This window comes from Rhopilema esculentum, chromosome 1, assembly GCF_057945365.1.
Source record: "Rhopilema esculentum isolate cy_ngs chromosome 1, ASM5794536v1, whole genome shotgun sequence".
Taxonomy (NCBI): Eukaryota; Metazoa; Cnidaria; class Scyphozoa; order Rhizostomeae; family Rhizostomatidae; genus Rhopilema; species Rhopilema esculentum.
This window is the reverse complement of record NC_142815.1, coordinates 3,938,367-3,964,737: the sequence shown is the minus strand read 5'-3', so window position 1 is coordinate 3,964,737 and position 26,371 is coordinate 3,938,367. Positions and strand designations below refer to the sequence as shown.

General features: G+C 38.1%; 3 protein-coding genes across 3 annotated transcripts; 2 read left to right on the top strand and 1 right to left on the bottom strand.

Moving 5' to 3' along the window:
• Window positions 1–479: 479 nt before the first annotated feature.
• Window positions 480–13,444, bottom strand: LOC135690264 (WD repeat-containing protein 19). Its single transcript, XM_065207771.2, has 14 exons — window positions 13,161–13,444; window positions 12,201–12,332; window positions 11,344–11,647; window positions 9,690–9,845; window positions 8,575–8,906; window positions 7,574–7,854; window positions 7,140–7,251; window positions 6,209–6,879; window positions 5,315–5,509; window positions 4,919–5,173; window positions 4,081–4,277; window positions 3,049–3,416; window positions 2,018–2,219; window positions 480–1,393 (listed from the first exon to the last, which is right to left on the bottom strand). Exons 1-14 carry the CDS (start codon window positions 13,255–13,257, stop codon window positions 658–660), a joined length of 4,038 nt encoding a protein of 1,345 aa, XP_065063843.2. The 5' UTR covers window positions 13,258–13,444; the 3' UTR covers window positions 480–657.
• Window positions 13,445–15,785: 2,341 nt separating this feature from the next.
• On the top strand, window positions 15,786–20,526 carry LOC135690336 (riboflavin kinase). Its single transcript, XM_089112795.1, has 4 exons — window positions 15,786–16,667; window positions 17,658–17,809; window positions 18,180–18,282; window positions 19,023–20,526. The coding sequence occupies exons 1-4, from the start codon at window positions 16,430–16,432 to the stop codon at window positions 19,163–19,165; spliced, it is 636 nt and encodes a 211-aa protein (XP_088968921.1). The 5' UTR covers window positions 15,786–16,429; the 3' UTR covers window positions 19,166–20,526.
• A 1,092-nt stretch (window positions 20,527–21,618) lies between these two features.
• On the top strand, window positions 21,619–24,247 carry LOC135690335 (uncharacterized). Its single transcript, XM_065207852.2, has 3 exons — window positions 21,619–22,062; window positions 22,573–22,687; window positions 23,311–24,247. The coding sequence occupies exons 1-3, from the start codon at window positions 21,702–21,704 to the stop codon at window positions 23,549–23,551; spliced, it is 717 nt and encodes a 238-aa protein (XP_065063924.2). The 5' UTR covers window positions 21,619–21,701; the 3' UTR covers window positions 23,552–24,247.
• Window positions 24,248–26,371: the final 2,124 nt, after the last annotated feature.

The window sequence follows — 26,371 nt, the reverse complement described above, 5'->3', positions numbered from 1 at the left end:
GTCAACAAAAACTAGGCCATGGGTCTAAGTGGAGCATATGTCGGCATGTGGACATGTAGTCATGTACTCAAGTGTCTCTAATAGAAGGGGGAGGTAATAGAAGGGGGTGTTCATTCCGGCCAGTTTTCAATAGATAGGGGGTGCTAATAGAAGGGGGTGTTCATGTCGGCCAGTTTTCAATAGAAGGGGGTGCAAATAGAATGGCGGTGTTCATGTCCACCAATTTTCAATAGAAGGGGGGTGCTAATAGAAGGGGGTGTTCAGGTTGGCCAATTTTCAATAAAATTTCAGCAAATTTCAATAGCAAAGGGGAGCTAATAAAAGAAGTGGATGTTAATAATTTTTTCAATGAAAAGGGCAGTGGCGTTTTTTTCTCACAGACAGGAGTCTAATCTATTTTATAAATCACATTGCTTTCTCATCAAATTTTCTGCTTGTTCTGGTCACGAAAGATTTGTAAAATTTAATAGAAGGGGGTGCTAATAAGTGACGGGGGGAGGGCAAATTCTTCTGAAATTAATACACTGGGGGGGTCGTCTATTAGAGACACTAGAGTAGACATATCTTGACAGAATCAGTATCTCTCCCCCGTGCAAAACATAAAGATATTCTGTATTGTATATATAATAAATTGGATCCTAGGGGGGATGGGTAGCATTACGAGTTCTCAGTCTCATCCTGCTTTAGATACAAGGTAGGATCTGCAATTGGCTTCAAGCTATTTATGGTTACCTTTTCTGAACACATCGGACAGTTGGTGTCATCACCCTCAAGGAGGGCTTTGAATTCTGAACAGATGGCCGGGAAAGTGCAATTCGGACAATTTGCCCAATCTTCCTTGATCATATGGCGTCCGGTGATAATGCAATACGGCAAATTGTTCTTACAATCCGGACACTCAAGCTGCGTTTGTGGCACAGAATAACTGCAGTACGGACACGCATCTGAAATCTCTTCTTCCTCGGACTTGTCCGGCTTTCGGACAATCTGTTCTATTTTCTTCTTGTACTTAAGATCAAGTTTTGATCGATATTCAGGCCGCATCAACATAGCTGCGTAACTGAAAGACGAATTCCGCAGCCCCGCGCGGTGACATTCGATAACCGTTGACGTCAGAATCGGAACGATGTGGGACGGGAACTTGCTGATGTTATTTGCAACGCGGACAAGCAAACGCGCACTTTTGAGATGATCACCTCTGCGCGCGTGAATCTTTGCAAGTATGTAGCTGTGGAGGATCATAAGGTTCTGTATCATCTCTGTTGGTACTTTTATGCTTCTGTTCCTCAGTTCCCTGTACATGCTGAACAACACATCGTGTGCGTTTCTATAGTTACCAGCCTCTTGATCGTCTCTTGCAATAATGATGGCTGTCCGAGCCGCCTCTTTGTACCTAGAAAAATGGCAGAGCTCATGAGAATTGGGATGAGAGACTTTCCTAACATATTAAAAAAACATTAAGGCTGATAATAAGATAAAGGAATTTTTATCATATATCACTGCAGCCACTACGAGAGTATTTTGTGGTTTGAACCAACAACAGAGTTCCAACAAGTTTCCATCTTTCCTCAGGATAATACCCTTAAACCCTGCAAATCCTACACAGAAAGTCAGAGAAAACAAGGCAGACTTTCAGTGTATAAATAGCGTTTTTTCGTTGGTCTCAAGACCGCCATGTTCCTGAGACCCTGAAACACACTCAAAACCCAGCCTGCCATGGTCGTTGATCTTAAGACCACCACGTTTCTCAAGACCACCATGTTTTGGGGACCAATACTTTAAATTTGCTTCAAGAAATACCTTTTTAAAGGGCTTTGTAACATTCTAATAGGCAAGCAGCACTGATTGGTCAACCTTGACAGTCATGTGCTCGTGTTTCTGATTGGCCTATTTCGATCCACAACTGGGTATATATATTTCTTAGCGTAGAGTTTTCGATCTATGTTCTGACGTTTTAAACTCTGAAGAGTGTCAGACGAAAAGTTTTGTACCACCAAAAGATTGTTTGCATAAATACCTTTTTAATGCCATGTAAAGTCTGAAAAGGTATTTTGCATCCTTTGGGATTCCATCGATTTCTCCCATTAGGTAATCGATCAGCTGATGTGTCAGATTCTCATCCTGCGCCTTCCCAATGGTCTCAATTGCGTAGTCAATAGACTCTCCTTCTTCGTTCACGGAGCATTTCACAAACTGGGCCATGGCTTTGCTGTATTGCTCTGCAAAAAGGTTATCATACGGATTAAAGGATGAACACTACCAACATGCTTTGCTACTCTAAATAAATGGGAAATCCGGTGTTTTGGTGGACCATTCATTCAAATGTACCAGGACAACACTCTCTTAAAACATAGCAATTAACAAACTGATCCGCCAACTTATTTTTTAGTTGGTGTATTAGGGAAAGGCTCATAAGCTTGTAGCTAGGGCCTAACAAGGGAACGGAAGAAAGGATTAGGAAACGAGAGAGGAAACAGGAAAGATCAAGTTTGTTTACTTTTATTTTGAATAACGACAGGTTGTAAGAGTATGGGAAACAGGATGGGGAGGAAAGAAGAATTGTGGGACTAAAATCATGCATTAGGCAAAGAGACATGGAGAGGGTTAGCACTGGAACTTGCTACGCTATTCTGAGAAAAGATTGTTTTCTGGACTTAAGGATGTCTGGTATTGGCTAACTTGTTTCAATATGATAGCTGTACAAAATCCGGGGGTGAGAGCTGTATAAAATCCGGCGTATTGGTGGACCACCCTGAAAAAATTACCAACAGAAATAGATGCCGAATCAGATTTAACTACAATAAGGAATAATAAAACCGTTGACTTGTTTTAGTGGCTTAAAAAATGATTCGAAAAAAAGGATACTTGTTATTTGCAAATTGGATTTAATTTGTTGGGAAAAAAATTAGTTTGAAATTCGGCGGATAAGTGGACCTTGTACTTGAATGGCCATCGCAGAACAATAAAAGCAATTCACGAAGTGAGCTATCGACTTTTTGTAATGATCTGCATGATTCTTTTACGTGAAATTTAGAATTAGTAACCAACCTGACAAATAAAAGAATTTTCCCGAAAGGAAATGCTGATTCTTATTCTCGAAATACAAAGCTATGCTTCCATAATCGTCAGGCGTGGCTTGGTCTCCGATTATTTCCGCGTATTGTTCCATTTGATTGTGTTCTTGAGCCAATAAAAACGCGTCTTCGTTGCATCTGGAGAGAACCAAAAACTGTATTGCCGAAGCAAAGTCACCGATTTTTTGGAAAAACTTGGCTACCATCTTGGCGCCATCCACTGACTTAGTCTCGTTTACGATTCGCACAGCCTCTTCTGGGTTTTGCAGATGATCGAGATTGATGCGTATGACACTGTCGTAGTCCTTGGCAGCCTCGTATGCAGAAGCGGCCTCTTTGAATCTGTGATAAAGGGAAACAGAGTTGTGTATTAATCTAACTGAATGTGCAATTTTAGGTAATTCTAGGTCTTTCAAAGACTTGATGAATAGAAACGAAATGAGGGAGTTAACAATCAATTGAATGCAATTTTAATTGAAGAAGTTTATCAGTTTGAATGCCAAGAATAATGTAATTTTGAATGACCCTAAACAATCAGGGTTTATTTCTTGGGACCCTTGGAGCTGTAGTCCCTAACCCCACGCACTTAGAATGTGACCACATCTCGAGTTTCCTGCCTCTTTAATTACAGAGAGCAGGCAACTCTTCTCACTCTGGGTGCAAATTTGGTCATGTTGGTGACTCGGACCACAGAAACTTCGATCAGTAAACCGCGACTCCAGCTATCTTTACATTATAAACATTTTTACCCTGGGTACCAGAGCCACATAAATTTGGTCACAGAAATAGAAGATAGGAGTGAAAAGCGAAGAAGCATCTATCTGAGAAGAGAAGGTCCTCCGCTTCTTCACTTGGCTTTCTGTTTACGCGCTCGAAATTTTGTGACTCTGGCACCCAGGGTAAAACATTATAAACAAAATCAATGCCCTGTCTACACAACAACAAACAATATAAAACAGAACAATAGACATTAATCTTCAGAAATAAAATCTACATATGTACATACTTCATATCAGTTTCCTTGGCCTTTGCGTACTGTATCAACAATTTCGGTGACGTAATATATTTCATGAGCTCTCCAACTTTTGACCAATGTTTTGTTTTGATATACACAGCCGCTGCCTTATCCCATGCCTGTGATGCTTCGAATAATGCCCCTGCTTCGTTGTATTGCTTGATGCCTTCCAGAAGACTGGCACACTCCTGCAATGCAGAAATGAGCGGAGTCATTACATAACTACATAACTTTCACTTCATCAGGCTTGGCCATTTGAGGAGAGCCATAGCTCTTGCTCCCCTCCAGGCCCCCCTCAAATATTTGCTGATTGCTCCTCTAAACTGTTCAAAAAAGCGAATTGCCTCCTTGAAAACAATTTCCCCCTAATTTCTATTAGTATAAGTCTTTGAATAGCTTTTCTGGAAATTACTAGGAGAGCTGTTCACTATTCCGCTGCTAAAAGTCTTACGGCCAGGCCTGCCTCATGTCATTTAAAACTTATTTAGATAGGGTTACAAATCAGTGTTAGAAAACATATTTTACAATAGGCATGTGAAAAAAGGAAAAGATATATTTTCCTACAATATAATCTCAATTTGATCATTTCAAGTAATTTTAATCTGATGGAAATAAAGAAAATTAACAGGAAAAACAAACACATGGGCCTGTTTTTGTGAGAAACCACAGGCTTGTACATTTTAAGCTGTACTTCTGATCTTTGGTATCAATTTAATTAGGGCCCAGTCCAGTTAATTTTACGGTTACCCTTAAGTTTCTTTCCTATAATTCTGAAAAGAAATAAGAGGAATGGGGAAAAATAAATTGAAGATTGCGTGTATCTCCTTACCTTTTTCAGTTGTTTGTTCGTCGATTTCATGGCCAGGCTAACCCCCCGTCGGATATCACCCATCCTTATTGCCATTCTTGCCACACCCCCAATACAAAATTCGTCATGTTCCTTATTTTCCGGTGCACTGGTGATTCCTTTTTCGTAATGCATCAATGAGCTAGGGTAATCCCCCATAAACTCAAGTTGCTGCGCATATTCTTTCGAGATGAATGGAATCTCCGAAGGAGCAAGAGTCTTTGAGAGTTCGAGCGCCTACAAGCAGAAATTTTAAAAACTGTATAAAATCAAATTGATATCATCAGCAAGAAACGAATTTTAAAAACATACCGGGTGATTGAAAACTATCAACGTTCCATCTAAAATTATTTAGGATAAAAACTTTTAACTAACTACCTGATCCCAATGAAGCAAGTCCCGCCTCATTTCCAGTGCAGCAACGGGGTGACTCGAGGCTAGAAACAGCTCCTGCGCAATGGTGAACTCTCCTAAATACATCGCAATGTTTCCAGCAAGCAGATTTTTATCTTCGATACTTTTGATCTTTTCAAGAGAAAGCACCATGGCAACATCGCCCAGTTTTCGATAAACCTTAAAGAAAGAAATTTGAACCGTGAATTTTGATTCAAAGGGGAATGAATCAGCTCAGAGACAAAATCTGGGATCTAAATTCCACCAAATAATTCTATAAATCATTGCCCACTAATCAACAACTACGAGCGATTGAAAATCCCGATACTTTCAGGGACATAGCAACGAAATATGATAACACCCATAGAGAGAGAATTTGTAACAACTGCCTGATGGTCGCATTAAGCGTGAAACTCAGTGTTGCAATTTAAAACTGTACTGTTCAATTCACCAAAGCATGTACAGCTCTGTCACAATGGTATCGAGCACCGTATGGTACAATGGTACAGACCAGTATAACAATAATTTTTATTAAAATTGAGAACTATTCGCAATTCAAGATTACATAAAGCGATAGAGAGCCAGTTGTTGAAATAAATTGTTACACTGAAAAAAAGAAGAAAAACAAAATTATTGAAATAATGCAGATGTCAGACCTGTTAAAAAGTTTACATTTAACAGGGCTGTTGGAAGCGAGGACATTGAACTATTCTTGGCATTCGAAAATTCAAATTATGAAAATTTTTCGTTATAATAGATTTCGTTTCTGAAGGTGTAAAGCGTTATTCGCTGCCCCCCCCCTGTTCGATAAACAACAATTTTCTGTGATGCATACAACCAACAAACAAACCGGGGGAGAATCAAGACAGTTATAGATACCTGAATAGCCAGATCAATATCGAGATTCTTAGCAGCCTCGGATGCAAAATTCTTCCAAGCCTCGTTATCATTCAACAATGAACATATACTCCATGCGTCTTTAAACCTCTTCATAACAAGCGCTTGCTCCAGTGCTTGCACCGTCTCATCCCGGCCTAAATCATTTGGTGTGTTCTCACCGTACATCGTCAGCATAAGTTTCGTTATTTTCCCGCTCTGTGTTTGACACGTGAGTTCGCCGTTGTATAACATCAACGGGCTGTGTCCAAAGGGCATTTTTGTCGTGCTTGCTAACACGCATTGCGAGCCCGTTATCGTGTCTTTCGAGAACACGTATAAAAACACTTTCTCCTCATCACACGCACAGAACACGCCTTTCTCAAGCAACCAGTTATCCCACAATACAGTGCGAATTGTTGGCGGGAAATTTGAAATTTCGAATACCATGTCGTTCATGGGGATGAACACAAACCCATCGCCTTTGTCGTCTATAAAGACAGCTTTAGTACCGACTGGTCCGGGGAATATTTTGCGGACTGCAACAGTGTGACGATATTCGATAACAAACTGCCAATCTTCTAAGAAGAAGAACTTTATGTCGCCAGAAGATGTGCCAAAAACGAGGAAATCTGCGGTTAGCCCGCAGCAATATATCAAGCTTCTGTCGTTGCCTGAAACCAAAAAGATCTCAGATATTAATTGTGACGTCACAACATGGAAGTTCAGTGGAAAATATCGAATAGATGAGAACAGAAATAAATTTCAGGCTGTGTTTACTGAAGCTGGCTTGTAACATTTGATATAAAGTTTGGGCAACTAAAATCTTGTTTATTGCCACAAAAACAGAAACACTGGTTTGATTTCGCTCCATATACCTGAACACTCCAAGAATTCAGCTAATTCATGCAAGAAAGAAACCTTACTAACGCACCCTCAGGAAACAGTTTGGTTTCCTTCTCTTCGTCAGTTTCACCATCTTCGTTGTCAATCAAATGGACTTGAACTTTGTTTTCAAACAGTACAGCCGCGTATTCTTCATTAACCTGAAAAAAATCCAGAACTATGAATTATAACCCATGATCTTTAACCTATGGCACATGACCTCTGTTCCTTGAGACTATAAATTCAGTTGAACAAGGCTTCCCAAGTGGGAAAGACAAGTAGAAATAGCATTGGTTGACAATGGGTATATACAATTGTGACTTATGACCTATAAATTGTTTCGCCTTTTCGGTGTATTCTTTAAATTTTACGATATCAGAAGCCTTTTGGTTAAAAATTTAAAGCAATTATGATATTCTATAAAGGTATAAACTTGGAAAGAAGTTTCTGGAAGGAAACACAATTGGAACAAAATCTATTTACATGAATTTGAGCCACTGTTCCGAGATACTCCTTGTCTTTAAAGGGAGATGGACCTTGCTCCGTGAAAGTGCAGAACCATGCGCGGTTGTTCATACCAACTGCAAGATGATACGGTCCAATTGCCATGAAACTAGGCTCGATGTGAGTTGGTACTTTCATCTGTCTCTCCTGGTTCACTTCATCGACAACTGTCACTTCTCTTAGTGACGTCAGGTATGCAATTTTGGTACCAGATGCGTCTCCCAGGATCGGTAGCTTTGTAAGGTATACATGCACCGCACCTTGAAATGAAAATAAACGTGACTGTGTCATCCCCCGTCCATACACTCAAAAACATGCAAAATCAATTGAAATCACTATTACCAACAATCCTTATTTCGGGGGTGGTTCAGGCACTGGGAAACTGGCAATTATATTATTCTTAAAACGACAGGCAAAACGCAAAACACTGAAAAAAGAAAAACTAATTTTCAAAACAAAGAAAACAATTTAGCTATATAGAACAAGTTAAGTAATATTTTGCTCGAGCTATTCCCAAAAAACCAAAGTCCTATTGGCATCAAGGAAGAGAATGCTATGGAGACGATACAAAAGTTTTTATAAGCAGTTTTTTAAAAGAACAAAAATGCTTTTAAATTAGGCAGTTTTTTCAGTGCTGTCAGCAAAAAAGCTGTGCATTCTCATATCGCTTCATTCTATTCAAGGGATTGGTATATATAGAACGTTGTAGCCTATGACCTATAGTAGGTGACGTATGACCTGTGACATATGACTTTTAACATATAATTCATGACATTTAACTTCCGAGACATGACTTGTGCCATATGACTTTTAACATGTGACTTTTAACATATGACTTGAGACATATGACTTTTAACATTTAACTTGTGGAATGTGGCTTTTAACCTATTACTTGTGATATATGACATTTAACATATGACATATGACCTATTGTGATATACATTGTGACACTGGGTATACAGGCGTTTGAACATATCAACCTTTCTCCGTGCTAACAGCCAGAAGCTGCCCGTCTTCTGTCCACTCCATTTTATCCAACTGCCCTCCAGCATCATCGATCGTTATTATTGCGTAGATCTCTTTCATATCAGTGACGTCATGAATCTTGATGCAGTTATCGCCACATGACGCAGCCTTCTTGAATGACAATGATATCCCAATGTCCTTCAGAGAATCCTTATGATCACGTGTTTGGAAGAGTTCTTGTCCGATTTCTTTAAGATGCGTTGATATGACAACAAGATATCCATTTGAGAAGCCAATCATAATATAGCCATCTCCAAACCATTTGTAAGCGCTGATCGATCCATACCTAATCAAAGTTCAAATCAACAATCATTTATCGAATCAATAATCAAAGGACAAATCACTTAATCATATGAGTGATAATGATTGTTATATCATGAGTTCACGATGGCACAAAAAGACAGAACAGAACACAAGGTACTGTTGTCCATAAAGAACGTAGGGTAATGCCCGCAAGTTGAATGGAATCGAAAATAAGTTGAGTGGTAGAATGGCACGTTTGATTGGTCCTTGTTTTGACAAGTTGGCGATCATGAACCCTCATATAGCGGAAGAGTAGACGGGGGGAGGGGGGGACTTAATCAGATTCACATAAATCAGCAATTAATTTCATTATAGACAGATTCCAGAAAACCTATACAAAAAGATAAAATTGCCTATCGAATGAATTTAGACTTATTGCACACTGCTACCTCATTTGGGGGGGGGGGGGGGGGCTCTAGCTTTTGGTCAAATGCTCCGCTTATAGGATCAGAAGTACCCTTATTTAGACGTTTAAAAGAATCTCCTTTTCCACTCCTTCCTTGTTGTGCCCTTCCAATTTTGGAATACTTTCGACTTTCCTTGGCGTAGGGCCATAAGCACCCTCTGTTGGACTTTCGAAAAGCATCCATATTTCTACCTCTTCCTAGTTGTGCCCTTCCAATTTTGGAATACTTTTGACCTTCCTGGGCGTAGGGTCAGATGTATCCTCTTTTGGACTTTGGAAAAGTACCCCTATTTCTACCTTCTTCTACTTGTTCTTTCAGATTTGAGGTACTCCCTAGTTCTTAAAATCTGATTTGCTTACCTTGGTTGAAAGGCCAACTCGATTGGGTTGTCAGGTTCGTTGACGTTGTACAAATACAGTGTTTTCTTGCCTACCACAAGACTCACTGTTGTCTCCCCTAATCCTGATCGTTCATCCATCTTCATGTTTGAAAACTGGATATCAGATGGTTCGTATCTAAAGAAGAAACATGGTTAACACATCAAGAATAACACAACTTTAATGTTAGAGTAAGTTAGTATTAACTGGTTTGCCAACATTGGCGTACCCAAGGGGGGGGAATGGGGGGTCCGGATTCACCAGTTTACACTGCCCTCCCCCCACTCCAAATCGTCAAGGTATGCCCCTTTATGTAGATAGGTTATTTGCACAATAATTTGTCAAGCAGGCCTTGCCCGGAAAGGCGCTCGATCGAGCGCGCGCGCCTAGAGCGCACCCAAAAAAAGCCTTGGAGAGCGATTTATAGAGCCCCTCAAAACGTAAAAACAATATCAACGCGGAGCAAAATAAATTTTTGGAATTTATTATATCAACTTGATCAAGCATAAACAATCTTCCCAACAGACCGCAATATTATGATTTGCGTAAGATTACCCCTTGAGAAAAAATTCAGCAAATTCAACGTTGGGTTTTCGATATCATTTTTAATCTGAAAACCCTCTAATAACCAACAAGGATACAGGCCATCAAGCAAGCGTATTCTCCGGCAGATTTATTTGATTTACGAGCAAGCGTTTATCTTCTATTGAAGTATATATTATTTTCTATTTTTTCAATAACTTAAAATCGCCTCTGCAAATCAGCGATCACGTTTCCGTCCAAATTATCGCATTGCTTTTCATTTTTCATTTGCTTTTGCGAGTGGTAGATGTTCTAGCGTTTCTTATAGAATGGATAACATGAAAAAAGGAACAAAGTTAAATGTTCGATTTAAAGCGATGCGTTTTGATGAAGCAATATGTGAAGCTGAACATAACAGTAGTGATACTGACACTGATAAAAGCTCATCGAATGATGGCAAGTTACATATCTAGAAAAACCTGAACAATTTTGCGACTTTGTTTTATTATATTTCTATATTTATATTAACATAGTGTTTGTTGCATATTTTGTTATTACGTATTATGGTGCTTTGTGGTATCACCGCTGAATTTCATATTTAACATTCTTCCGAAGCTTTCGATTTGAAGCTCTCGATCTCCTAAAGCTCTCGAAGGATGCTCTCAAGGACATTTACTTAGAGGTGCGAAATAGAGCGCCTAGAGTTTCTAAGGGGCTCTTTTTATGGAGCACCCTCATTTTACTTAGTGCAAGGCCTGGTCAAGGTATGCACAATCATGTAGACAGATTGGACAATTATACCGTTCATATACTTGCGTTTTTCTGAATGGCCTATTTTGATCTGCAACTGGGTATATATTTTCCAACTTGTTCTTTTGGACCCTTATTCTGATGTTTTATACTCTGAAGAGTGTCAGGCGAAAAAGCTTCCAGTATGCCATTAAAAATCTGCTTTTTTCAAAGCCATTTCAAAAAACATACTTCTTAGGAATGACTTACAAAACACATTTTAATGCCATGTTTTGTTAGGAATGCCATGTTTTCGTTTTCTATGATAATGTTGAACTTTTTAGTATCAATGGTTTATTTCAAAATCTAAAAACTTAACAAAAACCTTGTGTTGGATTGTTTTAGTGTGTCACCATCTATGTTACTGATTGAGATCGTTTTGTCTTCAGACCCAAGTGCCAATAAATTTTCTGAGTTCCAGGCCCCACAGCTAATTTTCTTTGTGTGTTTTCCTAATATGGGAATTTTCCTTGACGTCTGGTGATTGTAGAACAGGAGATTCCCCTTTGCTGTTCCGACTGCTAGAGCCTGACTCGCTTTGGCCCAAACCAGAAACGTCAAAGTGTCTCGCAATCCACTTTCAAGTTGGCTTGTCTTTTGACTGTTTGCATCCCAAAGGGAGATTGCCCCTGCAAAGAAATAAAGATATTTTTACCTTAACAAGACTTTATAAATTATTGACTTCTTCAAGTATAAAATTTAGCTAGGCAGAATTACATTTAATCTTTTTCCACATCCACATCTATCCAATGAACAATCAAATACATTTAAGTCTAAAACTAAGATTTGTGCATTTTTACATAAGGCAGATCTTACAAGAGTTAATGGCCTAACGGCACAAAAAAGTCGTATTCCCTGCTTTTAGAATGAATCTTGAAATTGAGATCCTTCAGATAAAATATCTTCAGAAAAAAGCTGATAAATAGCAGTTAGCAATATAGAACACAGGTCCCAAAAGCTTCCTCTGAGAATAGGTGCCTGTGTGTGAGAAGGGGGTGACAACCTTTCTCATGACAATAAGGAGTGATTGAACACCCTCCCCCCTGAAAGTTATTGGACACCCCCCAGTCTGGCCCTGATCCTAAGGACAATATTGGGAATCGTTCAGATATCATGATACGAGATCTTTTATATAAGCAGACAATTCAAATTTATTGATGGCTTTTAAAAACTGATAATTACCACTTTTGTCGTTGATAATAGCCAGAGTGTCACCATCTTTGTCCCATGCCATCCCAGTACACTGTCCCGGAAGCATAATCTCATCACGTAATTCACCATGTCTGTCATAAATTGTGACCATCCGGTTGTTGCCTTGAAAAAGAGTGAATTGGTAATAGAGCATAAAGAAATTAAGGCAAAAGCCCTCATAATCAAACTGGCAATGGGGGAGTGGAGTGAAGAGGTTTGGCTTTGAGAAGAATGAATCATTGGTTTCAACGAGATCTTGTGTGTGTGCAGGGTCATTTCAAGCATGTTTACTGTATGCAAACCTCCTTATTTTATTCATATGGCATACTAATAGAAAGTTTTCATAATAGTGCTACCATAAATTCAGTTTTCAATCTCAAATTTTGGATTGCATCACTAAACTGACCACACAAGGCGTCTACCATACTCTGCAGACTGGGGTGTAATGTGTGCGAGACCAGGCATTGTGGACTTCAAGCATATGCACTTTGAATTTTAATGATATTGTTTTGTAAATTTATTCAATCACAATTTTTGAGTGACAGATTGATATTTTTTTCGTATTCAGCCACCCCCATTCTCTTTGCAACACAACCATTCTATTAATTTTGCAAAGATGATCCCTCAAAGGATCTCAGGTTTGCAGCATCCACACTTTTCAAATGGAGCTAAAGGGATGCAGTGTAGGTAGGGCGAGAGTTTTTTCTGAATCACAAGCTCTAAAAAGCATCTTATCAGTCTACGAAACAAGTGGATGATGTTTTGCAGCTGCTAATTAAATAGAAAAGCAGCCTCGGAGACTTTGCAACTGAGAAAACACAAATATAAGCTTTTTTGGCATGAACTAGCATTGTGTTTTATATGAGAAACTAAATTTGCAAACAATCAAATGTAAATTTTCGGTAAAACATTAACAAAAAGTCTGGAACGATGTATTTAAAAGGGCCTAACCGGTGGCTGCAAGATAATTCCCTTGGCTTTGCTGCCAACAAAACTTCACCAATCCTCCTCCATGAACTCTCTCTGGCACAGTGAATACCCGCTTCATCGTTAAAAGCTTTTACTTCAACCTGATCGCAAGAATTCCATAAGATAATCATGAAAAATGACAGAAGACGCAAAGAAGTTTAACTGAAAACAAATTTTGAAACTTCAGTTTCCAAGCGACTGGCAAATATGGCGACAGAAACAGCAACAACAGCATTGCTCCTCCGCACAAATTTGCGATGGTATCCAATTTTGTTCACTTTTTCATAAAATTTGCTCTCTTTTCTCTTTCCTTAATGTCATTTTTCATTATTTAAAGATAGTATAATCTTTATTTCATGTTATTTTTTATTATTCATAGATAGGATCCATCCTCACAGGCTTGGGGGCATAATCCCGCCTACAGTAATAAAAGACTAAAAATAAATTGATTAAAATCTTAGATCATGTTAAAGATACAATGATAAAAATTAGTACAATGAAGATATTTTCTAAAAATGCTAAGGCAAGAAATTCTCTAGCCTAATTAGAATTTATAAAAAGGCAAAGCGATGAACATCTAAAGATAACTGATTTTAGGGGTTTTTGACCTTGGAAGGTAATTTTCATGGACGTAGCGAATGCTAAACGTTTAGGGGTAGGAACTTGCCTGAATATCGTTGCTTAGATTTCATTTATAACTGCCCGTATCATGGGCTCCGACGCAGGTTGGAAAGTGAAGGGGCCAAGAGAAAATAAAACAATCACGACCAAGGTTTTAAAAGAAAGCTTTAATGTTTTGCAAAAAAGTGAGGGGGCCATGGCCTGGGTAGGGCCAGGGTAGGGTCTTGCCTGAATATCGTTGCTTCAATTTCATTTATAACTGCCCGTATTGAGTTTGGAAGCATGGAATGCGATAAAATCTGCCTAACTAGGGCGTTGAAGTACGTCAAACCCCTCTTCTCCTCATCTATAATGCTTTGTGCTTAATTGTAGCTGTCTAACTTTCTTTTGTAGAAAGAACTGTAGGCCAATAAGTTTGTTTTTGACGTCATCTTTGTTGCTGTTGATGACAATTCTAGTAGCTATGTTGCGAAGCTCTTACAAAACGTGAAATTTGGATTCGCTGTAGCGCGTAGTCTTTCAATACAGAGATCACTAGAAATGGAAAGATTGCTCAACAAAGCCATAATACATTTTAGCTAAACTATTTTCAGGCACAAACTTTTAAGCATTTTTGAAAGATCCTAAAGCCAAGATATATTGCAACATAATAATTTCATGTGCGTATCCTAAGCAATGTTGTCAACGAGTTTGACCCGTGCATATTTTCAGTTTAACATTTACGAATTTCAGTATGGCCTGTAGATAGGCCATGAATCACCCAAGCGATGCCAGCAAAGAGAAAATTCTACCGATGATAGGAAACAAGAAAAATTTGCCATTATCACTTCTCCATCAATTTTCGTTTTTGACCTACTATTTCAACCATTTTGAGGCTTTGACACCCTTACACACCAATAATTAGCACCTACTACTGTCTTTGACGAGGAAACTTTTTGCCCATCTCCGTTTCATTCGGCATTCTGATCAATCTTTGTTTGTCTTGATGTGAAAATTTTTGAAAATTTGTTCAAGACTTTGCTAGCTTAATCTGTAATGTTTGCTTGAATTTTTGTGATAATAAACTGCCAATTGTGTATTTCATTATTAATAAATTGAAAGCAGCTGTCGAATTCGCTAACAAACTTATGTAAGAACATATTATCAGGCAGATTAGTTAGGCAAGAGAGTTCGTCATCTGGTTTGGACTTTGCTAAACACAAGTAAGTTGTTCGTATTCGTTATAGCCTAAACAATTATGCATGTTTTCTGTCGCGTAGCTAGCAGGAAAGAATAGAAGATGTGACACCCCCAAAATCTTCACGAGTTGGTTGATGATTTTCATTTGGTCTAAAGGTTTCTTAGTTGGTCAGTAATAGCGTCTATTGTCAGCTGAAACCCTTAAACTTTTTTTCATCGATATCTTCGTAAGTCAACGTTACTTTTAATTACCCTACACACCCTAGCCTGGAAGTTTAAGATAACTCGCTCTCGCTCATTTTTGAACTCAATTTTCCAAAAGATTTTAATGATAGTATAATAAATTAATAATTTGCTTTTTACTTCATTCAGTTATCAGTCAAAATGCGCTTTTATCAGAGCTCTTTTGCTCACATCATGCTCACATGAATAAATCCCTTCGGTCCTTGTCCAAACAAAATGTCTAAATGCCAATTTCTTGCTGGCAGCATCGAAGCAAGTTCGATAAATATGTGCTATTTGAACCAAAAGTGGGGAATTTTATTTTTCAAACATTTTCCAGCCTCCTACGCCTAAAAGTTTGTTGCGAAATCAATTTTTTCGACAATGGCAGACAGTGTTTCTTGCAGTGTACGAAAGTTTTTAAGAATTATTTTCTCTGATCCCCTACCAACCTGCTTTGGTTTTCATTAAATTGGTCCTCAATATTTAAAAAGGATTTTTTATGGTTTTTTATGCCAGATTCTAGTAGCAACTAGCAATTAAATTTTTTCTTTAAATTTACCCAAAAGCATCTTTTAGAAAAGACGTGGAATAAGAAAACATTCACTGATATATTTTCGTTTCAAAGCAGGTGTTAAGACCGAAAATATCCATTCAAAAAAATGGTAGCTTGTGTTACACACCCTTTTGAGAAGGGTAGTTTTGCTTGAAAGCAAACTTTTTCTTCTGAATTTCGTTGGGAAGTTAGAATAGAGCTAGATTATTAAAGGCAAACAAATCTACAAGCGAATCTTGTTTTTAAAATATCACTAAAATACTACATATCGCTGTCACACTACAAGATTTACGGAATTCTTCAAAAAGTTCTAGGATGTTGTTAAATGCGCCATTTTTGCATTTTGTCAGCCATTATGAATCACATTGACCCTTTACAACGTGAGTTGGATGCTAAAGTGAGCGATGGTTTGGAGTTGAAATTTCTACTAAAAACTGGATTGTTTAATGATCTATGAAGTCAGATGCCTACACTATCTTTAATTCTCTTTCATCGAAGAAGTTTTTGTTCAAATTTACGTAGTATTTGAAAAATCAGCGAAGATTAAGACGAATTTGTGCAGGAACTTGTTGACCTCTGAAATCTTGACGAAACAGAATACTGAGTCACTTCGTTGTTATTGTTTTGAAATTGAAGAAAATCTTACAAAGATTGTGTTTTGTGGTTGAAGCACATGATTCGCCATTTGATAAGGTCGCCCTGGTCTGGTTTTCAGAGATTAGCCGGACATTTTCGAGGGCCTAGTCCGTCTGAAAGTCTACAGGAAATTGCTGAGCAAAGAAAACAAATTTTGGTTCACCGTTGGTTTTCATCAAACGTCGAAGAAATTATGGCATGCTTGCCGTTTTATGTAAAAGGAAAAGTTGTGAAAGGATTTGGCCGTGGTAGCAGAGAGCTTGGCATTCCCACAGGTATGTTTTGTTTTGAAATTGGATGCCTTTTCTTGATGCTGGTGTTCAGAACATTCAGTTCATTGCATTCTCATCTAACATTTCAGTTTGATTAAGGAATCAACATTATCACCATAGAAAGTAATAAAACATGCAATTAAACAACCATTGTTGCTAATTTTTTGATTAAGTAATCGGTAAAGAAGAAGACCCAGACATGTCATGGCAGAGCGGACAAAAAAACTAGATACATTAGATGTAAATATCCGAAAAAGAAATTGTTGGTATCTGGAATTTTTAGATAATATCTGCTCACCTGCTGCATCTGTGATTCAGGGCTGTTGGTACGCTAAAGACCTTCTCATAATGGACCATATTCTTACAATTGTGACTTAAATGAGTCCCCCTTGTTTAACCTCTGGCAAATTAATCCAAAGAAGTAGACCATTAAAAGGCATACCCCTTTGAAGTCCCCTTGAGTTGGCCCAGAATAAACAAAGCTGCCTTGAGGCTTATTCCAGGTTCTGTGCTGTGCAGCTTCATCCAATCATAATCCCTAATTCCTGACCCTGTGGCAGACCCAACCATATCTATTGTGCTCATAGGGGGGGGGGGGTGCTTTGGTCCTATTTGCCGACAAAGTTGGTGAACCATCCTCTAATTCCTAATATATCTGAAAAATGCAAATCACCCCTGAATAGTAAAATACTCCATCTTTTTACAAAGGAACTTTTTTCCAAGGGGAGGTGACACACCCCTCACACCCCTACAACTCTGCCAAAAGAAATCTTGTTTTCAGCCAATATGCAAAGATTTTATCTAAGAAGCAGTCAAAGGACGCTTGTTCATCCCAGAGAACCAACATTGCCATGTCATACATTGCCTTCATTTTTGATTACTATTTAGGACTTCATCTTAACTCAACTATTAAACATGAAAGCATTCCAAATTTAATAGTTAGAAAAAACATACAAAGTTCTTAATATTCATGATTTTGCATTTCAATTTCAGCTAACATGCCAGAATCTGTTGTTGCCAGTTTGCCTGAGCCTTTAACAACTGGGATATACTTTGGTTTTTCAAATGTTGATGGCGGCACTGTGTTCAAAACGGTTCTAAGTATTGGCTGGAACCCTTTTTATCATAACTCCAAGAAATCACTGGTAAGTTCCTTTGCTCATTTCCACATTTCTTTTGTGTAGAACCACTGGGTCAGGCAAATAGTTCCAATCACTGATGGTTCTTGGTACAAATGAGTTATTGTAGATTTCTGTATTGCAGGGCATTATTTTGACACATTTCGAGTTTGAAGTGCGTTGTTTCCGCTGGTTGAATTGCAATATGGAGTCTCTGGGTACAGCAACCAAGTCATATACGATCTAATGAAAGAAAACAAGCTGTTTTTCTCTTTGACGCTCATGCAGTGGCTGCCATTCTAGGTCTTTCATCATTTTAGAAACGCTGCTATGTCTTTCATCATTTTAGTAACGTTGACTGTTCTTTACATCAATTGTTTCTTTTAAATATTTTTAGGAAGCCCATTTGATCCATGAATTTCCAGAAGACTTTTACGGAAGTGAGCTTAAACTCATCATGCTGGGGTATATTCGACCAGAAACAAACTTTGATTCCTTGGGTAAGGTTTTGTAAATTCATCTTTATTATGATCCACTTTCTACAGAAGAATAAATAAACCTTTTCGGATTAGTGAACGCCAAACTTCCAAATGTTGAACTTACAAAACTCCAGGTATATCTTGAGCAAAGTGTAAAAGTTTGAAGTGCCAAAGTTTTAGGGGTTAGAACTCCAAAGTGCAGAGGCTCAAAATCTCAAATGTCCCAATGGGAAAGCACAAGCAGAAACATGGGCAAAAGTGCCAAAGTTTGAGATGCAGGGGCCGACAATTGGGTTTCCCAAGCACCTGGGATGGCCGGGTTTCATCTGTGGGAGACTGCATATTGTTACATCAGGCTACTGCTAGGTGACGATAGATGGCTGAAAGAGCTGCTTGTCACTTACCAGGGGACCACCTGTTTACCGAATTGTCCAACCCTGACCTGCCAAAGTGAGACAGTACAGGGTTAGAGGTACCAAAAGTGAAAGTATCAAAGTTCAAAGGTCACTGCTACTCTTCTCATCTTCAGTGAAATATGTTGTAGGTCTGGGTCGTCGGAAGTTTTCATAGATATTTGTCTCTGTTAGTATTTAAATGTCAAAAATTAGATGCTTTAAAATGAATCTTTAAGAAGTTTCTTCTTTGAATGTTTTGATTTCAAAGACACTAACTATTTTCGTCACTATTTTCCTGACATTGCAATGCTTGTATGTTATATCTAAGCTTGCATTAAAATATAAAATATTTTTTTTCTTTTTTAGAATCCTTAATGAAGGCAATACACAATGACATTGATGTATCAAAGAATGAACTTGAAAAACCAGAATTTCAAACATATCTGAAAGACTCTTTCTTCAAATCGGCAAATTCGTCACCAAATTCAAATGATTGTAATGGCAGTTAGTTTTTAGTCAAATATTAGGGTGCGTGAATTATCGTTTGACTTCTAACAGTCAAATTTTAGTTGTTGGAATAACACTTAACTATGAGCTGGAAATATATTTTTAACTATTTGATCTAGAAAGTATTTAGAACAAGAATTTCTTCCCGCAGATAAATTTGATTTGAGGTAAGGCTCTGTTTTGCTGTTTAATGGGGCTGAATAACAATTTTGTAAGCAAACATAGTTTGTGAGATGTCCAAGGTTTTCACTTATTTACATCAGATGCAACAATACCAGTTTCACCATGGTCGCTACAGATGTCTCTCGGTTCCAAGAACTTTAGATGAACTGTAAGATCAGTAGTGTTCATACCAAGTATCCCAGTTTTTTCAGAGAATTCAACTTTTTGAAATGTCTGATTGATCTGGTATATTGATGCTTTCTCTGACAAAACCTATTTTTACCTTCACGATTTCCTTGATAAATTTTCTTGTCACATTGGATGAAAAATCGTTTCCAATTGAGAATATAACTACTCTAAACACTTCACTTAGAACTATCACAAATTGGAGACAGACTTTTAAAAAGAAGGTTACGAAAATACAAACTGACATTGACTACATGAATGGCTTACCCTCCTCCTACAATTAAGGAACTTCCAAACTCCCTGTAAATACTTTCCCTTGGCTCAGTTCAGTTCAGTTCATATATAATTCAAATTCTCCACATACAATTTAAAATTCTACAGTACATACAAATAACTAAACCACATAGATTGAATACATAATTTTACATAACAAAATAAAAGATTAATACAATGTTACAGAAAACTAAACACAATAGACATACAAAGAGGAGCTAAATAATAAATTGCATGTGGGGAATTATTTAAAGGAGGAGCTCTCTAAATAGGTAAACTTATCGAGGAGAGAGCGCCCCCCCCCCTCCCATGAAATTGAAAAACCACATCCACATTTATGCATCAACTTTTGTGCCAAGATTGGAAGACACATCTCCATCCTCTCCTCTGTTTTATTTTCCTTGCAATAGCGTAGCAAAGGGCAGGCAAGAGGGGGGTGGATGCCCCCCTCCCAATAGAAAAATATATCTCTAAGGAAGAGCATTTTTGGCGTTGCAAAGGGTGTTGATCCTCATTTTTCCCTTGCCCAATTACTTTTTTGCCAGCCCAATCTTACCTCCCTGGCTACACTACTGCTTCCCTGCCAGATCTTACTATTTTTGTATTTTTGGATTTATTGAGTTCAAACGCGTAAATTTTTAATCATGAATCATTTAGTGAAAATTTTATCATTTTAATAAATTTTGGTGCATATTTATCACGCATGTGTAAGTTGAGATATTGGATGAAAATTTTGTCTTGTAGAAACATTTCTTTCTGTTCTTCTAAACTCCTTCCGCGTGCAGTCAGTCAATATGTGTGTTTTATGGCATTGAGTCATGGTAAATAGGCTTTCTCTATACAGGGGTCATTTGGTTTCGGAGTGATCGCTGCTATTTCATGTGATATTTGCTTCCGTTGTTAACAACTTGCGATTGATGAAAATTGTTTTGTCAATCAGTACGAGGTGAGTTCATGTGACCAGTTCCAGGTCAACCAATAGCTTCGCAGTCATGAAAATCATGACTCAGCGGATTTTGGCACTTAGGATATACCCAATCCATTTATCATGACACAGTACCTTTAATTTGATCAGAATAAAACCAAATTTTGTCTATGTAAAACTACATATTACTTCAGATGTTTGGACACCCCCTCGTTTATTGGTTTAATAAAATGTGTGTGGCCAAGGTAGGTAGGGCCTAAATAGACTCCAGAATATGACAATTTATGTAGTTTCCTTATTTTCTGACCACAGAATTGGCCCAGACCCCCGGCCACTTGCCCTGGGACACAGAATTGCCCTGGGGCAGAGTTGTCGCTAGCTATTGTGCTCAGGGGGGAATCTACATTCCATTGGTAGAAAAAGTGCCTGAGTCATCATTTATTTGCCAGCAAACCTAAAATTCAAAATTTTGTAGATTAAGCAATTGAAACTTCTCTCGTCTCATGTTACTAAGTATTCCTTGCACTTTTTCGGGGGTTTGCATCTTCCTGCAAAATAGATTAATTAAAGTTTTGCAACAACCATGTTGTTTATGTCGTATTCCATCCAAGAATCACTTTTGTTGTGACTTAGCTCGTGTCTCAAGGGATGTTTTTCCAAATTTGGGAATTGATTCGGGGTTCACGTCCATTCACCACAATTCACATTTCATTTGAATTTAAGCAATGTCGTGCATGTTTTTTTAGATTTAGATTCTGCTATAGCATTTTCAAAATTTTCTTGAAATTTGGACCTTTTTTCACCCAAAATTTTCACACAATAGCCTCCTGATTAATTATACACGTGGACATTTTCCTTTTGTCTCTTAATGAACAGCGTGGAGAAGAGGTTGTTCCCGCCAGAATATAATGTTTCCCGCCTGTTTAGTTTCTCACTTCCCGCGAAAACCATTCTTGTGCAAGTTCCTCCCGCAGCTTATTTTCAGCAAATCAATGTGCGAACCGCCTTCAAAGATAGCAAGAATCATGCCTGAAATGACCGAAAATGGTGTAGCAACAAATGGATGCCATGTTGACGAGAAGATGAACGGGCATGGCCTAACTACGGAGGATATTTCTCCTAGTTCGGGAAAACAGAATGGCAGTTTGAAAGATGGGGCACCAACTTGCGAGCAAGGAAGTTGCCCTTCAGATGAAATGAAGAAAACTGCGAATGGAAGTAACAGCAGCAATGGCATTGAAACTCATCTGCCTGAGCAAAATGGCCGCCAAGAAGGAAATGACAGTGTGCTTATGATCAAAATGTTATCCGATGAGGCAGTTTTACCTACTAGAGGGTCTTTCAATGCTGCAGGTAAATTCAAATCTGTATTTAAGATTTATCTTTCGTTTAAACTTCGTCACCCCAAGCTGCTTTTATATTATTGCACACGTTGTTTTATATATTCTTGCCAGGAGGGCTCTAGGTGTATCGATGAATACTCTGAAATTGGCGCCAAACTCCCACCACGTGTGCGGTAATGCAATGCTAAAATATCTACAATCGAGAACCATTTTGAAAAATTCTACACTTTATTTCAACTGACTCTAGGTTTCAGAACAACAGTCGGAATTTTTGGTGCATTTATTTAAATATTTAATGAATTTCAGAAAATAAGATTGTGTAGCAGTATTCACCAATTTGCCCCCCCCCCCCCGTCGACCCTCGTCCCCTGCGAGTCATCTGACAACATAAATTCTTTATTTGAGTAACGAAATTGAGCAAAACTTATTTTTATAGATTTTGGTAGTAATACAAGTACAGATTTTGTTGTATTTTCAGCTTTTCTAATTATAATGTCAAATTCTTTTTAATTTTCTTCAGGGTATGATCTTTACAGTGCAGTTGATTGTTTAATCCCGGCAAAAGACAAAGCTCTCGTGTCAACAAAAATTGCAATAACAGTTCCTTACGGCTCTTATGGAAGAATCGCTCCAAGGTGAGTCAACAGAACTACTGAATTTGCCCAGAGGTGCTGGAGTACAATGAAGGGGCAGATTTTGCTACTATTTTGACCTTTCTTTTTTCTGGTCCCCCCCCCCTGCCCTTCAGCTTTTGGCATCAATGACTTTTTCCTATATGACGTAATTGACCAATGCTGAAAAACTAAGGAATTTGCTTGCAATGGTAAATAGATGTAGGAAGCAAAGGTAACAGGGGGCGCATTCCCCTCTCCATTTTTCAGAAACAGTGGTAAAGTACCTACTTGGAGATTACAGATGTGCCCCTATTTTGCCTACATTTGCCCCCCAATTTTGAATTGCTTTCTAGGTCTATGCATTTCTTGCGCACGCACCTGACTCACAATGTCAATCAAGATTACTCACATTAAACTATGGTCAAGTATTTACAAGCTGCATTGCTTACAGCCCAACTCACAGATTGCAGTTGAAAGCTAGTTGATCAAATAATCATTTTGCTTGATCACTCAATCATCTTTTGCTGTCTATTAGCTTTAATCTCTCTCTCTCTCTTTCTCTCTCTCTCTCTCTCTCTCAGCTGTTCATTCATCACTTATCACTTATCACTGCTCAATCACTTCATCGCTGTATTTATTTTCAGGTCGGGGCTGGCTGTTAAGCATTTTATTGATGTCGGAGCTGGCGTTATTGATCGAGACTACACTGGGGAAGTTGGTGTTTTATTGTTCAACTTTTCCGATAAAGCATACCAAGTCAGCAAAAAGGAACGCATTGCACAACTGGTTATAGAGAAGATATTCACCCCTGAGTTGAAGGTTGTTGATGAATTACCCAAATCTGACAGGGGTGGAACCGGTTATGGTGCCTCTGGAAAATTCTAAAAACCTTTCAGACTTTTTTTTTACATAATCTTGTTTAAAATGAAAAAAATTTTCATATTTATTTTTGTATGTCAGCCAATCATATCAATATAAGGCAATTGGTAAATTATCAGTTTGACTTATGCTGTCTTAGTGTATGACATATAAAAAGCAATTTGACTTTGCAACCCCCATAGAATAAATTTAAGGGTGCTCAGAAATGGTTCTACGATAAAATAATGCCCCCAGTTTTATCCCCCACTCCTGCATTTCACATCACAGATTTGACCAGCACTGCTAGTTAAATTATCAGATTTGAAAAGCCAGAATTGTCTTAAACTTAATTATTGTCAATTCAAGTAACTGCAAAAATAAGTGTTTACGCTTTCTCAAATTTAAGGGACCGTTCAGGTGGGGAATAATAATTTTCAAACCTTTTCATAAACAGTACATAGAGTTCTGCTATTGCCCTTTGCATGTTTAGCCCCCCAATAAACAAACTTTCACCCCCCCCCAAATCCATAAAATACCCCATGGTCCCTGCATACTTTTGTACAGTTTTCTAGTTTTGTGGAAGTTTTGAAAGCTCTTAAAGTTTTTCGCTAGCTTTCCAACACTTTGTTAAAGTTTTGTTGTTTCCTAAGTATTTGTAAATTTTGTAAAGTTTTCTACGTTATATTTGCTAGAAGCATTTCAATCAGAACTTGAAATTATTTATTTTTGCGCCTTTTTGCCTTCAAGTCTTCTCATCGAGTTTTTATAGTTCATAATCATTATTTTATCATCATGCAGTCAATTATGAAATTATGGAATAGTTGAGGCTGTACTGTTAAAATATAAGTTTTTCCCCTTTGCCAAAATTTACTATCGATGTTGGTAAAATCACTAAAATAGAGGAGACTTAACAATTTCTGACTAAATAAAAAAAACACAAGTTAAAAGTTTGAAAATTCAGGATAAACATTGAAAGTTTGATAACGGAAAATCAAAAGTTTCTTAATTTTCCTAACCAAGTTTTAACTCCAATGTTTTTTTCAGGGTTCTAATAGAACGGTTTCTTTTATAGAATTGGGTTTCTACAATATACATAGTGGTTAGATATAAGATTAATCTTTTATATATTAAAGGTTTTGATTAATTTTCGGTTTGATGAGTAACTTTGTTCAAAGTTGATGTTATTAGGTTCAAAACTTTTTTGTGACATTTGGCAACGCAGGAGCGGGGAAGCAGCGCTGTCCACCGTCGAGAGCATTTCAGTGTGTAGGGGCACAGCTAGAAAAAGATGCACTTTGTCTCAGCAAAAAAAGTTTTCCAAAAGTTTTGAAGAGGTCATTTCTAATAAAAGGAACACTTTACCTAAAATTGTGAGCACTGCTAGAAAAGTGTCTAGGGCCAGGCACCGCGGAACGTTGAGAAAAGTGGAGGGGGGGGTCTAAAAAAAGTGGGGATAGGGCTAAAACCGCATAAAAAGAGGCTTTCCTATAAAAAGGCTTTTTTAAATAGAGGCTTTTCTAAAAAGAGGCTTTTCTAAAAAGAGGGCGCACTTTGTCTGAGCAAAAAGGTGCACTTTTCTGAAGAGTTTTAAAGAGGCCAGGCCACTGCCAAGGAAATAAATACTTCCCAAGTGTTTGGTAGTGCAAGCCTTTCGTTTCCAACCTCCTTGTCCTGCCCTTTCCAATGACAGGATTATAAAAAACAGAAAATTTCTCCTGTAGCAAATTTTTAAATAAACTTTGTAATCATATAAAATAACTCAACACAGCGTTAAAATTTGACCAGAGGCATGGCTCGAAAAACGTTTTAAATAGGGGAGCTTTTATTATATACTGTAGGGTACTTTGGGGGCACCAATCAGCATCATCCTTAGGGTTCTTTCCGAAGCGAAAAACTGCACTATATATTTAAGAGTTTGTACCATCGTGCTCCAAATGAAAATACACTCGTAAGAATTTAATTGTGGATAGGGGGAGTCATGATTGCCCCTCTCCCACCCATGCCAAAAAACGATTTCAAACCCATTCAAATTTATGAACTTATGCAACCTTTGTGATGTGTTCACAAGCCAAAATGACGTCATTTCAGTCTGTTATCTCCGCAGAGGTGGATACGAACCGCAGCGGTGAGTTGTCTAGTCTGGCACCGTGGCTTTTTTGGCGACAGTAAAATATCCCTGTATTATCGAATCCTTTCGTTTCAAAATGGATTGCTTGAATTCATCTTGAAGATAATGTCTTTCACTGAAGGAGATTTCGACTGGCGCCTGTCTTCCTCAAACATAGCTAGTCCGTATTATATGAACCATAACCACGAATGTAAAAAACGGACCATGGAATGTCCAGCCGCTCTGATGAAGCCCGGTATTCCGGGGCGAAATATCAGCCTTTACTGATTTACGTGTATTTATTGTTGTTTATTCTCGGCGTATTGCGGTGTTTCATATTTGCTACAATGTCCAGTTTCCCCCTACCCCCACTGCACGCCCCCTTTGCTTTGAACGAGCGCTTCCGTTCGAACAATGCCCCCTAGAGCTGTCAAATTTGGACAAGTGCCCCCTTCATTCAGATGAGTGCCACTACCCTAAAATGGGAAGCGGTTCCTAGTTTATGAAGAGGATTTTGAGTCAAAAATTGTTATGATAATGATTAAAGAAATTGTCATGTTTTTGATCTGGTTTCGAGGTTTAACGACTTAATTTTTTAATGAAGCCTAGATCGAAATGATTTTCGCTTTCCAAAGAATTTATCACATTCAAAAGGTCGTAGTCACATGTTTCTAGATCCATTGACTTCGAAACAGGTTGAAAACCGGGGGGGGGGGGGATTTAAAACCCGCAACATATGA

Coding starts and splice junctions, on each gene's coding strand:
- LOC135690264 (XM_065207771.2), bottom strand. CDS start 13,257: ATGAAGCGGGTATTCACTGTGCCAGAGAGAGTTCATGGAGGAGGATTG. Junction 8,907..9,689: donor GAGTTGGCCTTTCAACCAAG/GTAAGCAAATCA, acceptor AACTTTGATTAG/GTATGGATCGATCAGCGCTT. Junction 2,220..3,048: donor AAAATTCTTTTATTTGTCAG/GTTGGTTACTAA, acceptor ACCTTTTTGCAG/AGCAATACAGCAAAGCCATG.
- LOC135690336 (XM_089112795.1), top strand. CDS start 16,430: ATGATTCGCCATTTGATAAGGTCGCCCTGGTCTGGTTTTCAGAGATTA. Junction 16,668..17,657: donor AGAGCTTGGCATTCCCACAG/GTATGTTTTGTT, acceptor TTTCAATTTCAG/CTAACATGCCAGAATCTGTT. Junction 17,810..18,179: donor ATAACTCCAAGAAATCACTG/GTAAGTTCCTTT, acceptor AAATATTTTTAG/GAAGCCCATTTGATCCATGA.
- LOC135690335 (XM_065207852.2), top strand. CDS start 21,702: ATGTGCGAACCGCCTTCAAAGATAGCAAGAATCATGCCTGAAATGACC. Junction 22,063..22,572: donor AGGGTCTTTCAATGCTGCAG/GTAAATTCAAAT, acceptor AATTTTCTTCAG/GGTATGATCTTTACAGTGCA. Junction 22,688..23,310: donor TATGGAAGAATCGCTCCAAG/GTGAGTCAACAG, acceptor ATTTATTTTCAG/GTCGGGGCTGGCTGTTAAGC.